This window comes from Tachypleus tridentatus, chromosome 7 (genome assembly GCF_004210375.1).
Source record: "Tachypleus tridentatus isolate NWPU-2018 chromosome 7, ASM421037v1, whole genome shotgun sequence".
Taxonomy (NCBI): Eukaryota; Metazoa; Arthropoda; class Merostomata; order Xiphosura; family Limulidae; genus Tachypleus; species Tachypleus tridentatus.
In genome coordinates, this window is record NC_134831.1 from 46,843,229 (window position 1) to 46,857,378 (window position 14,150).

Below are 14,150 nucleotides of genomic sequence, written 5' to 3' on the forward strand. Positions count from 1 at the left end.
AATGTTTTGTAAATCTTGTTAATAAATGTAGTTTCTTAAGTGATTCTGTGTTAAAAGTTTTCCTAGGTGTTGTTAATGAAGATCTTTATTGAACTCTACGTGCTTTATTAGCAGTTGGAATGATTATTTTTAAATTTAAATGGGTGTTCTTTGAACATTTAATATTAACCTCAGATCAGAGCAAGTGACCCATTTGCATCAAAACCAAAAACAATCCAGTAATGAGTGTAGCTAATCAAATATACTTTTTTTGTGTTATGTTCATACTTTTCAAGATTAGAATGCATTGTTTCATCAATTGTTGTGAAGATCTTTGGTCAGCATTGGATATTTCATTTGCTTTCTAGTATTAAAGCTGGATGGAGGTGTACCTTGGAGGTATGGGCTTCGCCTGAATCATGGAGACAAGTACTCTTTTGTTAAACAGCAGCTGAGTGACCTCTGTCACATTTCTCCTCAGCAATTATTAATAGCAGAAGTATCAAACTGTGTAATCAAGGTAAGTCTAATCTGCACTTATTATTCATCACTTTTTATGTATTTGAAACGTACTGTTGTTACCCTTCATTAAAATATGCAATATTTACTTCTCAAGGATATCTCTAGTTATAAAATTTACATTCATGCTCTTTTCATAATGGATAACAGAAGTTTCACTGTGCAGCATACTTTTTGTGTGGAATTTCATCAGGTCCATGTAGGAGTGCATACAAATTTTTTAGTTTTTCATTTTGTGGTTTTTATGGGTATTTTATACCACTATTTTGCCTGCTGTAGATTAACCTTCACCAATTGGTGCTGAATTTCATACTTTCCATGTGAAGGTAAATACAAATTTTCAGTTTTGTATTTTGTCACACCTCCTATTGGATTTTGGCTGTCTTGTTTCCATAACGATTGGAAAGAGTAAGTTGTCCTAATTAGACTCTGCATTGGTCACAGTTTTTAACTTATTTTCTTTTATCTGGAACTGATGCACTAATGTATTGTTTGTGTGACTCTCAGGTCACAATAAGCCACATTTTACTGTCTTTTCATCATTACAACTCTCAATGACAGCATCATTTTAGACCTGGATAAACCTTGGGCCGAAACAATTTTGGATCAGTGTCATTGGCGATGGTGGCACTGTCCATCTTACAAATGTTTTTCGTTTTTTTAAAGGCCACTAACCTTTTTAATGCTATTTACGTTTTTAATTAATAAATTAGGCCTTCTTTTAGTATGATTACTTTTTATGAATTAAAGCACAACTAGTTTGATATGAAATTAGATATTGGTCATAATGTCAAATATCTAAAAACCAGAATTGGAAAGGCTAACTTCAGGTGACTAACACTAATATTTGAACTTACCCGTTAGTCCTCTTGGTGAGTTTTGATAATTAAAATTATGCTACAGAAAGTCTTTTAATACTTGTATTACTTTACTTTCCAAAACAGCCGTGATGTCAAATAACTCAAACAGGACTGGAAAGACCAACTTCGGGTGAATAACACTGATGTTTGAACTTACCTGTTAGTCATCCTGGCAAGTTATGAATGATAATTAAAATTATGCTACAGAAAGTCCCTTAAAACTTGTGTTACTGTGTTTTTTCTTACTGCTGTGAACTAGATATAAAAATTGGGTTTAATTATATTTAAGTTTTTAATTCAAAAATTAAACTTTGTTTTGTTTTACCTCAATTTTTTTTCTTTTTTTTACAAATTTAAATAATTTTACTTTACTTTTAACTTTTTACTGAATGTTTGGTGCAGATAGCATAGTTACTTTGTGCCATAAAACACCAAACTAACTGTTTCACCTCCTGTAGATCAATCTTCACCAAATTTAACATGACTAAGGTTAATAAAGTGCAAACAATAAAATATTTTAAACATCCATGTGCCATATTTATATTTAATAACACATCTGAAAGTATTAAAAAATTTAGTATTCACTGTTAATGTTTATTTAAGAACATATCTGAATCTTTATAGTAGTTAAATACTTGTATACAGTCAGTTCCATAAAAAGTATAGATATAAACAGGTGAACAGAACTGTAAACATGTTTTTAACATCAATTATAATTATTTTTAACGTAAAAATCCCTACAGAAAAAAACATTCAATCATACATGATTGTAAATTCTACAAATGTGAAACTTGATATTGAGGCAGAAAACACATTTTTAGGGTTAACTAAAGATCGTTACTCTATTCTGTTTCCTTGGTATTTAATTCTATGTCTCACTTGCTATTTCTTCTCTTGGAAATTATTTTTATCATCTCAGTTGTCCTGGAAAAACAAAAAAATAACATTTGGTATACCCATGCTGCAGGCCTAGCAGAAGTTATGATAACATTTAAATAACCACATGTGGAACATGTGTTGATCAGATTTGATGGCTTAAAGTATAATCTGCAGACTTTAAGTTTCTTTCATGTTCACATTATGAGTAACAGGAATCAATTGTTTTAATATTTCAATTGTGCTGAAGTACAGCTTTCAGACTATCTTTAAATCAGTAGATAAAAGTGTCCACTTTTGAGGATGATATTCAGTTCCCAATTAATCCATTAGTGCATCACCATTTATTTGGAAACACAAAAGTATCTTGCATGCTGTAGTGGAAAACAAGATCATGATGGCAACTCATGTAAACTGAAACTTTTGTTCCTGGAGCTGATAAATTCCATTGCTGTGAATAAGAACCAAGAAGTTCCTCATGTTACTTTGACAGAGAAGTTAAAACCCAAATGAGGCAGCATATGTTGAGGTGTTACAGAAATGGAATTAGAAGATGAAAATGATAAACGATGGTTCATTGTCTTTACGGGATAACTTTTGCTTCTCAACTTGCTGTTACTGGTTTCATTGCAGATACAATATCTGGATATTTACTATATTGTTTAGTTTTACCTGAATATCCAGAAACATTAATCATGCAAAAATAACCGTCACATGATCTTTCGACTCGCATCATATGGTTTTATTTCAAACAGGTGATAGGTCTAATATACTAGTCTGATATTAGATCTTTTTTGAAGATGTAAAAGTGGAAGCTGGATAGAATTTAAACATATAACTTTTCCTGCTTTCATGTTATTATTTAAGAGGTTACTGATATTATTATTATTATTGAGATATGGCAGTTAGTTGTAACTGCCATTACAAATATTCAATTTTAAATAGTGAGTTACAGACTGTATTTATTGGTTTTGTGTACTAGAGGAATTTATATCAAGGTATTAAACATAAATATAACAAACTCGGTGTAAAAACATTAATATTTTATGCAGACGCAAGAATTTTGGAGACAATACCCACCTATTCACACAATCAGCTACCTTTCTTTTACATCTGCAAAAGAGATCAGCAAGCCACTAACTGTGAGGCAACTCTCACAATGTTTAACAAGAATTGTGTTATTAAATTATGCAGCAAAGCCCTCCACAAATAAGAGGGCAACATGGACAAAATTACTCCTGTGCATTAGCACTTTAGAAATTAATTCTTACCACAACATTGTATTGTGCATACATGCTTAAATTTTTGTTCAGTTGATTAATACAGGATGTCTCAAAAAATGTATACACACTTTGAAGGATTGTAAATGCAGTGTTTATTAAGATATATCTATGTTTTATAATTCAAGTTTAAGAAGACAAGTGTAGAGTCTTTTGAGTTATTGCAGGTGTTGGAACTGATGACCATTCTGATCCAGGCACTGCTGATAATGTGTACAGGTGGAATTGCAATCTTCACAGATAATTTCATTTGGTTTCTGGGTCCATTCTCTTTCAATTGCTGCTCTCAGCTCATTGATTGTTGCAGGTTTTATAATATAAACCTTATCTTTGATGTATCTGCATAAAATAGTCCAGAGGTGTGAGGTTTGATGAATTTGGGAGAAATTCAGTGCTACCTCTTTGCCCAGTCCATCTGTTTGACAAATTTTCATCAAGATAAGCCCTCATATTAGGATGGTTGTGGGGAGGTGCTCCATCATGTTGGAAATAAAACTCCTCATCTCCAAATTGCTCTCAAATACATGGTACAACAGATTCTTGCAGCAAGTTCAGATAAACGAGACCAGTTACTGTGTTTTTGAAAAAGAATGGTCCAACCAACTTGACTCACCATTACTCACATCAGAGAGAAGTTTGAAACAAATGGAACTATTCAAGACATCCATAAAGGATGTTCTGGAAGACTGGTCATCCACCAGTCCCACACGAGAAGCAGAGTTGTTGGAAGGTCTCCTTCAATCTTCAAGAAAATCTGTTCGGCAAACAGCCCATGAGATGGGAATCCCAAAATTGAGTGTCCATTGCATATTGAAGCGTATTCATTGGAAAAGTTTTATTCCAGCATTAGTCCATGCCCTCAAAGATAAGGTTTATAGCACAAAACCTGCAACAATCAATGAGCTAAAAGCAGCAATTGAAAGAGAATGCAACCAAATACCAAATGATTCGTGAAGTTTGCAATTCCATCTGTCTATGTTATCAGCAGTGCTTGTATCAGAACAGTCATCAGTTCAAACACCTGCAATAACTCAAAGGATTCTACACTTGGATTATACAACTTAGATATATCTTAATAAACATTATTTATAATCATTCAAAGTGTGTATACATTGTTTTTGGAACACCCTATATATTTACTTTATTAATGAAACTATAATTTTCATTTTTAAGTATTTTTCAAAAGCTTTAATTTTTTGTTATGAATTCTCAAGTGATGGGGATTAGTACTTAGTTTTGAATGTGAGATATTGTTATTAGCCTTATTTCTGCTGTGACATTTGTAGGCTTGCTAACTGTCAGGATTGTTGCAGCTATTGTTTAGTGTGTTCTGGATTACCAAATCTTTAATAGTCCTCCTTCTTTTATTTCCTTGGGTGTATTTCATTCTCATCAGTTAGGAATGATCTATTAGACTTTGACTTTCACCTGATTTGTTTCGAGAAGTGCTTTACCATTCGTGAAATGACCTTAAACTTTCAGTCTCTTTCTGGATTTCATTCTTAGGTGTGTTCCTTTCCATCTCTTTTGCCTGTGTTCTTCATACCTTTTTTTTTCTTTCAAGCCCTGCAGTTTAACTTGTCTTTTCTTCTTGCTTATTTTGAGGTTTAATACTGTTTCCTTTATCTAATAGGTTTTAAACAATCTGAATTTTTCACCCATCCACTCTCTTGTTTATGACTCAATTTGTTGTGATTTGGAGTTTCCTAGCTTCCTTTTCCTAGTTCCCTGTCATTAGTATCTATGTAGCCAGCTTTACCTTCATTTAACTTTATAGTTCCCCATTTTCATATTTTTCTCCCTGTCCTTCTGTATTCCCTCTTCTATCTCCATCTTTTATCTGTGGCACTTCTAAGTTCTTCTTTAAACACTAGTTCCTTTTCTGTTTAATCTCTTCCACTTTTTCTGCTCTATTCCTTTGTATTTTATCCTTCTGCTTTGATAATTTGTTGGGTTGGGTTTATTTTAACCTCCAGTTTCTTTGCCTACTTGATTTTCTTTCTGGCTCCTTTTTTTTTCCAAATATCTTCTATGATGTTTTTTTCTCCCTGGTGACTTGGACTGCAATCCTAAGACTTCTGTCCTCAGTATCTTCCCAGATTTTGTTTTTCTCTTTCTTTACCTTGCTCTTTACTCCTAATCCTCAATTAGACCTTACCCCTTCCCTTTCTGTATTTCAAGCTTTCCTCCTCTTTTCTTGTCTTCAGTTGTCTAGTTTATCATTCTTATCATTAATGACTATTACACATGTGTGAATCTGAGTACCTATCTTATCTCCCATTGTTTGTCTGTGCTGACAGTCATTTTTCATCTTTCCATATTGGTTTCTTACCTTGCTCCTTAGATACTCACTTCTCACACTCATTATCCCCACTTTTTGTGCATCTTTATACCATTTGCCTCATCAAAGAATTAATTTCTTGAGTGCAAATGCATAGTTATTGCACATGGAGATGTGTCACCCTCCCATTTGTGGAGGGCTATGCCAGATGTTTAAATCATCATGCAGTATTGCAGTTCATGTTAGATCACATAAAATTGTTGTCTCAAAGCTAATGGCATGCAAATCTCTCTGGCAAACATAAGGGTGTTAACTGATTGTTCAAGGAGGTAAGTATCCATTGGAAGTAAGTTTTCAGGTAAGAACTCTTACCTTTCATTTTAATATTTCCAAATTACACATTGTGTCAAGACTGTTTTTAACTTTAACTTCTAATCCAGTCTGTTTTTATTAATATTTTAAAAACTCTTGGAAAATTAAAATAATTAAATTACTTGAACATTCATGTTTTCCTTTTCGATCTAATTTACATTTTTACACGTTGGTCTTGGTGACTTATTCTTCACTCGCACTCTAACTACCAGCTTTTTAAAAACTGTTTCTAGAGGCTAGTGATAGTGCAAAAACAAGATCAAAAGAGTTGAATTATAAAGCAAATAATAAAACCTTCATGCTTTCAATAGATGGATATATCAAAAGATTGTTCCCTGCAGGATCTTTACTACTGAAAACTGGCAAATTGGCTTTTTATAATATATAATAGTTATTTCCTCTAATATGCCTGACATATTATAATCCTTGTATGAACTTCATTTTATTTTTGTTTCTAAAGATTCTCTATCATGGAACATAATGTAATGATCAGACTAATTGTTGACCAGATTTACTATTTATTTTACAAGAGCTTTTCTTGTACTTTAGTACAAGACAAATATCACCTGTATTAGGCTGGTAAGATAACTTGTGCTAACTGACCTGGCTGGTTTTACATTTGACATATAGATCATCATAATACATTTCTCAAGTGAATTTTTGATTGTTCAGTCAAGGTCATAATTGAGGACAGGTTACCTAACCTTTTCGTGATGCAATCCTGGTTAAGGTAACTGGAATGGCATGTGATCAGACTTGTTATGTAGAACCATATATCCTTTTTATCGACCATTGTGTATGAATGACTGTTATTTGAACTAATATATAACATTTTAAAATATAATTTTTATTTAGGACATCAAATGACTTCTGTTATTAGAGATTTGTTAGGAATTTTGAACTATGGCTGTTGGCATTTTGAGACACAAACCTATTTATTGCTTTTCGTTTTATTATTATTGGAAGTGATAATATGTAGTGTTTCAAGTATAGGAGAAAAGGAAGTTATAAAATGGTATGTGAAACCTAGTTAGATAGATTACATGTAGAAGAAAATGTTACTATGATAGTTTAAATGAGTTAACTAGGTTGCTAGTAAAACATTTCCTCATAATGTGTGCATGTTTTGCTGCTTTAAATAAGCCAGCTTTATCTTTTTTCAATAATAGAATTTTCCTTAAACCCCTGACTAGAATATGAACATGGTGAATATAGATTAAATATGTGCTTGCACAACAGTTACCCCTCAAAATCAGTAGCACATGAGGTTAAAATAAAACTTAACATGTACTTGGAAGTGTGTCAAATATATTAGTGGTAATAACTGTACTCATTTTTCCTTACTTTGTGAATTTATATATTTATAAATGGTTAAGCTTTGAAATAAGAATATAAAGCAAACAAGTTTGAAAAGTAGCTGAGTAAAATCACAGAGATAGTATTCACTATTTGTGTTTTAAATTGATAGAAAAAACACGCTTACTATATGTATATTTTGCAACAAGGTTTTTTCTATACCTGAATGTTTGATTTTACTTTTAGTTAAGTGATTATACAACTTACTGATAATTTTAGTTTTCTAGATGATCTAGAACAGGGGTGTGCAACATTTTTCGTCGGTGGGCCATATAACCAACTTCATCAATCAAGCGGGGCCACTTAAAAAACAAGCTTATTCATGTACATGCACAATAAATTAAAAAAAATTCTCAAAATGCAAGCAATAATATTTTATATTTTTGCATGAGTGATCATTTTAGTGCGACACTTGAAATTTAGAGTCCTTGCAGAGCTTGTCAATATCAGCTTTGACAGAAGTGGTTGCCACTCTTAACTGACTGGCCAAATGTTCATCAGTCAGCTGACTTCTACATTTGGTTTTGATGAGCTTCATTTTGGAGAAAAATTGCTCACAGCAGTAGGTGCTACCAAAAAGGGAGGCAATTCTTTGTGCATGACAGGACAAATTGGGAAACTTTTCACGTACACAGAGTTTGTAAAAAGTCTAGCAAACTGTTTTCAGAGAATTTCCTTTCAGTGTCCATGTCAGCCTGCAGTTCAATGAGTTCCATTTGGCAATCATCAGGACTGTCTTCCACTGCCAAATCAAAAGGTGAGCGAACAATTTCAATCTAATTTCAGTTTGTCTGAAATCTGGAAATCTGTTTGCAAACTTATCACGCAGCTTTTGTACACTGGTTCCATATTTGGTGCAATCCAGATTAGGAAATTCCAGTTTCCTGGTTGCAAGACATGTAAAATGGATCAATATGGCTCTTTTCAACTGAACCTGGAAAAGTTCCAATTTCTTCTCAAAAGCACAAATATGCTCAAACAACTTATTCACAAGTTGACTTTTCCCTTGTAGTTTTAAGTTTAAATCAGACAGATGCTGTGTAATGTCTGTGAGGAATGCTAAGTCATTCAGCCAGTCTCATTGCTCAAGAAGTCCACATTCTGACTTTGCTCTCCATGAAGAACTTAATCTCCTCTCGCAGATTCCAGAATCTCTTCAAAGTAGCAGCTCTACTAAGCCAACGTTCAGCAGAGAAGTACAAAACATCTGAATACTCACTGTCCAGCTCATCTAAAAAGTTTTAAATTGTCGATGATTTAATCCTCGTGTTCAATATAATTTACGATTGGACGACATTTTTCATGACTTCTGCAAAATCCAGAACTTTGGTGCACAAGCTCTCTTGGTGAATAATGCAATGGCTTACAACTACGCCTTGTGCTCCAATTGCAGTTAGAAATTTCTTGGTGAATCCATTTGTCCTACCTGTCATGGAAGGAGCACCATCTGTTGTAACACCACATAATTTATAAGGATTCAGTTCAAACTTTTCTACAACCTTAAGCACTTGTTCACAAATATCCTGTCCTGTGGTTGTGGAGGAAAGGCTTGCCATATCTAAAACTCTTCAAAACATCAAAGCCTGCAGTAACAGCTCTGATGAAAATGACAAGTTGGGATGTGTCATTGATATCAGTGCTTTCATCCAAAGCCAGACTGAAAGCTTCACACGAATTCAATCTCTCTTTCAAAGTTTCTTTGATGTCCTCTGAAAGATCTTTTGTCCCATGGAGACAGTAAAGCGGGAAAGGCTAGTTTGCTCCACCAAATATTTTTTCTCTGGACATGCATATTCTGTGAATATTGTTAAACAATTTTAATAAATTCTCCATCACTGAAAGGCTTTCCCTTTTCTGCCATACATTCACAAAGCTTAAAACTCAGTTTTGTCACCAGTTCTGAATTTTTCTTGAAAGTGGTAAAACACCTTGTTGCTTTTCAATGGATGTTTTAAATGTTCAATTTTGTCCTTTTGTGCCTGACCAACAATTTCATCAAACTGGGAGGAGTGCTTAGTTGCGTAATGTCGCTAATATTGTACTCTTTCATGACTGCAATTGTAGTTTGACAGACGAGGCAGACAACACCTTGATTATGTGGGACAACAAGATATTTTGTGCACCATTCACTGTTGAATAACCTTCCTCATCATCAATTTTTGTTTCTTAACTGCTGACATTTTACTAGCCCTGAAATCAAAACAAAAATTATTCTCACGAAAATAGCAAAGTAGAAAAAACATAGAATTTATTTACACATGGAACCTCTTATGGACAGAAACACATGTTTCTAAATTGGCATCCCAATCATAGCCTTCCGGTACTTAAATTAATTGAGAATAGCAAAATACAGTGTGACCTCGCCTATTCATTCGCCATTCATGGCCCTCATATTCGCTGGTTATGCGCTGAACTGCGCTTTTGTAGGTCACAGAGACTGAAAGGGCTTTTCGAGGAGATTTCTGTTGTATTTACTCAATCAAGCCGCTTTTATCAATTGTCGTCTTCACCAAACAAGATTGACTGCTATTGGCTGACTGCCTCAGCTTCCCCAACAACACAAACGGCAAAGCACAGCCCGGTAACGACGGTACAATTTAGTGAAATACATAACAGTATGCAATATTGCTACATTATTACTGCATCAATGAGTATAAGTATCATTAGTGTTTGGGAAGCAGTTCATATAGTATATAATCGCATACATATACGCTTTTAAAACTGCGTCAATATTCGCTATTCGCTGGAGGGTAAAGAACGTAACCCCGCCAATAACGAGGTCACACTGTACATAGAATCAGATGCATCTGAAAGCAAAAATTTTAATAAATTCAGTAAAGTCACAACAATATGCTAAATAATAATCAATTTACCTTCAATCTCTTGTAGTAACTGTAAAAGGTAATAAAATTTTCACCAATAATGAATGACGGACAGCAGAGGTTAGGAAAATTGTCGCCAGCTGGCGGCGAGGTTCAGGACATGACGCTGAGTCGTAGACAATAGTGCTAGTGCACGCCACCTATTCATGCCCTAAGGAGGCCGACCAATCAATTCGCCTGCTCCTCTCTAGCAAAGATAATTTTAGAAGTTTGTCGAGTCGAAGCCTGGGAATCTCGTGAGGATCGATGCTTTTAAAAATATTCCATTTGCGTTAGATTACAGATCAGGCCACATGGTTAGATTACAACAACTAGGGCCACACTAAATGGTTTACGGGTCGGGTTGTATTCAAGGGTCGCCTGTTGCACACCCCTGATCTAGAACATCTTGCTAACAATCTAACATTAAGTGGGAAATACTGTAATTACTTAAAAAAGATGGCCTTGCCATGTTAAACAGCTATTAAAATATGCCAGGAAAATTAGTGGAAAGAAATGTGAAAATTGGTCAACTTTTTCAGTGATGCATGTGAAGAACATTTTAGAACAAGCAGTGCAATGTAAGATTGCCAAGAAGTAAAAATGTGGAATTTTGATTATTTTTGAACCTACACTTTTAAAACAATTAAATTTATTTTTTGCAGTTTGGATGGAAATTCAAAATAAAGTATATCTTGACATGCATAAAGATCTAGGGTTAGCACTTTGATGTATTTTTCTGAAAAGCAAAAATAGTGTAAAAATAACACGATAGTTCAAGAGATGAGAGAGGAAGTTTATCAGCTGTCCAGTCAAGCTCTACTAGGGTAGTGATCTTCTTAATGTTAATTACAGAGTTTATTCCTGGATGATCAGAAGATAAGAATAACAACAGGAGTTAGTCTGTTAGCATATGAAGTTCCTTTAATGCCTGAGCCATTCGTTTCAGAAGAACCAAAATCCTTTGATCAGATTCAGAGAATGGACTTGCCAGGTATAAAATGTGAAAGTTGCATTTGTTTTTGTAACCTTACATGTTTTTCTCCTTTTATAAAAATAAGTTGATCTGTTTTTGGTATTCCATGTTTTAGCTTTCTGAGTTCTATTCCTCCTGTGTATATACTCCTTGCTCAAATGTCTTTTGTAAAGATGTGTTTTACTTCTTTTATAAATAAGTAGAAATGTTGTCATTACAATCTTTTGTAAAGATGTGTTTTACTCCTTTTATAAATAAGTAGAAATGTTGTCATTACTCCATGTTACAACATTTCTGAGTTCTACCCTTTCTTACTACTTGTTGCAACTATTTCTGTAACTGATGTATGTTCTTAAATAAATATATTCTTATTACTCCTCGATGCAGTTCTCTGTGAGTTGTACAAGTTGCACTCACATCTGTGATAAATTGTTTCTTTACCCTTATCTCTTTTTTGTGAGTTATACAGAATTAAGTTTTTAATTTTAAATTTTGTACATGAATGCATCATATACACAATGCAAGTACATTGTTTAACATTTAAAACCAAAAAGTTATTCTCTTATCAGTAACATGTTGCAGCAGTACTGTGTAACGTTTTCCAGAATCGTTATTCCAGATAAGTCTCCAGCATCATCAGAAACATGCTTAAGAACGTGTAAAGCAATACTGAATTAAGTATTTTCTCTGTAAATTAGCAGTTAGGCAAATGCATATGTAGCCATGGTGAAAAACCTCCATTTTTAGATATTTATGAAGTAGCTTATATTTAAAGTAAACATAAAAATTAGAATTAAAAATCATTCTGTAAAATAAAGTACCATTTATAACATTATAAAGTTTGAAAGTCATTAGGAATTGAATAACAAAACTAGAAAGTCTATTTAAATAATATTGAATTTTTGTTAACAAGTAACAATGTTTATACTAAAGGTTAGCTGTGTAACACTGTGACCAAAGTTACAGTATGTTTTTATTATTTAATAAAGCCTTCTACTATAGTAATATAGTATTTTGGATTAATTTGTGTTGACCACATAGTACTAAAGTAATCTAAATACTTAAAACAATGTCAATATAACATTAAGTTATTTTGTAAATAATTAGCCCAGCTTGGTTATAATCCAGCAGCTCTAAAGTTTGTTCTGTATATATCTTTATTTCTAGTAATTTGAAGGTAAGTGAATTAAAAGCATTTCAAATTTTTTTTATTGAAGTTTATGTAGTTGTAATTACCAATAATCATGCTTAGAAAAAAAACATTGTAAAGTTTATACTAAAGTTCATACTTTAATATCTTTCTACATCTATAAAAACAAGAAAAAGCTTTTGATAATTAAGAAACCAATGAAACAAAAACAGTGACAGCTTGTTTCTTTTTTGGCACTACAAATAAGTGTAAAGATGTTTGCCTTCTTTTTGTTATTACTATTTTCAGTTATGCACCTGTTTACTCAACATCAAAAAATAGTTACAAAATTCTAAATACAAAATATAATGTATAAAAACAGTAAATTAGCATTGTATTTAACATTTAAGTAGCCAAAGAGATGGCATGGGGTGCTTCCAGCCAAATGTCTTCCCTTTAACCATCAGTTCAAAATTTAGTGACATAGCCATATCATAATGATAGTAGGGTGAGTACTTTTGGTAACAGCAGTTGGAATAGATCCCAATACTTTCAAATCACCTCTTCCCTCCCCATTTTTGTAGCATTGTGCTTAACAAACATAATGGGATTGTTTAAGTTACTTAGGTAATGGGAATAGTCAATAATTGATTTTATAAGTTGATTTAATCTTAATTTTAATTAATTGATTAGTTCTATAGTTTTACAATATTCATTTATTATCTATATCTGAATACAGCTGTTTTTATTACTTTTTGTAGCTGTTTTTGCGAGTTGTTCTCTCCATTATTATAGTTATATATTGTTGTAGTCATACTTTTAATATTGTGATTTAGTTTTTACTAGAGGGATCTTGCAATCATTATGAGGAGGATAGATTTAAAAGCTAATAAAAGTAGCCCTACAACTTAGTTTCCCATAATTGTTAGGAGTGAAAATTCAGTCTAAGTACAAAAATGAATGATTGAGGAAAGATTGAGTTGATCTTGTAAAGTTAATTAGATTTATTATTATTAATTATAGAAATTTCTGTTAAGTGTTATCAGTGTGTTACATTAAGAGTTGAATTGTATGTATTTGGAATTAAGCCTACAAATAGACATATCCTGTAGAAACATTATACGCCCACCAGTGGCACAGTGATATGTCTGTGAACTTGCACACTAAAAACCGGGTTTCGATACCCGTGGTGGGCAGAGCATAGAGAGTCCAGTGTGTATCTTTGTGCTTAATTCTAAATAAACAAAAAACATTATAGAAGAAATTTTCTTTTTGTTGCCCATTTAAAAGGACTGGCTTAACAAAATTGAGTAATCTTCCAGCTGAGAGCCTTAACATCAAACTAACAAGCAGGCTTAGAGTGATATATCAGAATAAAATATCAAAAGCAAAGTTCTGGAACAGAGTACGAGGGAAAGAAAAGACCACAGTCAAACTAGCAGAAGGTAGAAATGCTTATCAGCTATTAATTGGATGCTTCACATGAAATTACAGATTTGTTGGCATGTGGCCAGTATACAGATGACATAACAACTAGGGTTTGAAAAGAGTATTAAAGTAGGTATAGATCTTTAACAGAAGTACTGTTGTCTATTAAAATTCCAGATAAATAACTAAAGACACCATCTAGAAGATACATTATCTTTAGTTGGAGTAGTATT

The 14,150-nt window shown here is 33.0% G+C and overlaps 1 protein-coding gene across 3 annotated transcripts in view; it reads left to right on the top strand.

Annotated features, from left to right (window-relative positions):
• Usp32 (Ubiquitin specific protease 32) overlaps positions 1–14,150 on the top strand; it is a 143,037-nt gene that overhangs the window by 87,666 nt on the left and 41,221 nt on the right. For all 3 annotated transcript variants that reach the window (XM_076511455.1, XM_076511456.1, XM_076511457.1), the window contains 2 exons: positions 348–499; positions 11,240–11,378. In XM_076511455.1, the coding sequence (XP_076367570.1) occupies positions 348–499; positions 11,240–11,378 (291 nt within the window). The remainder of the gene's footprint in view (positions 1–347; positions 500–11,239; positions 11,379–14,150) is intronic.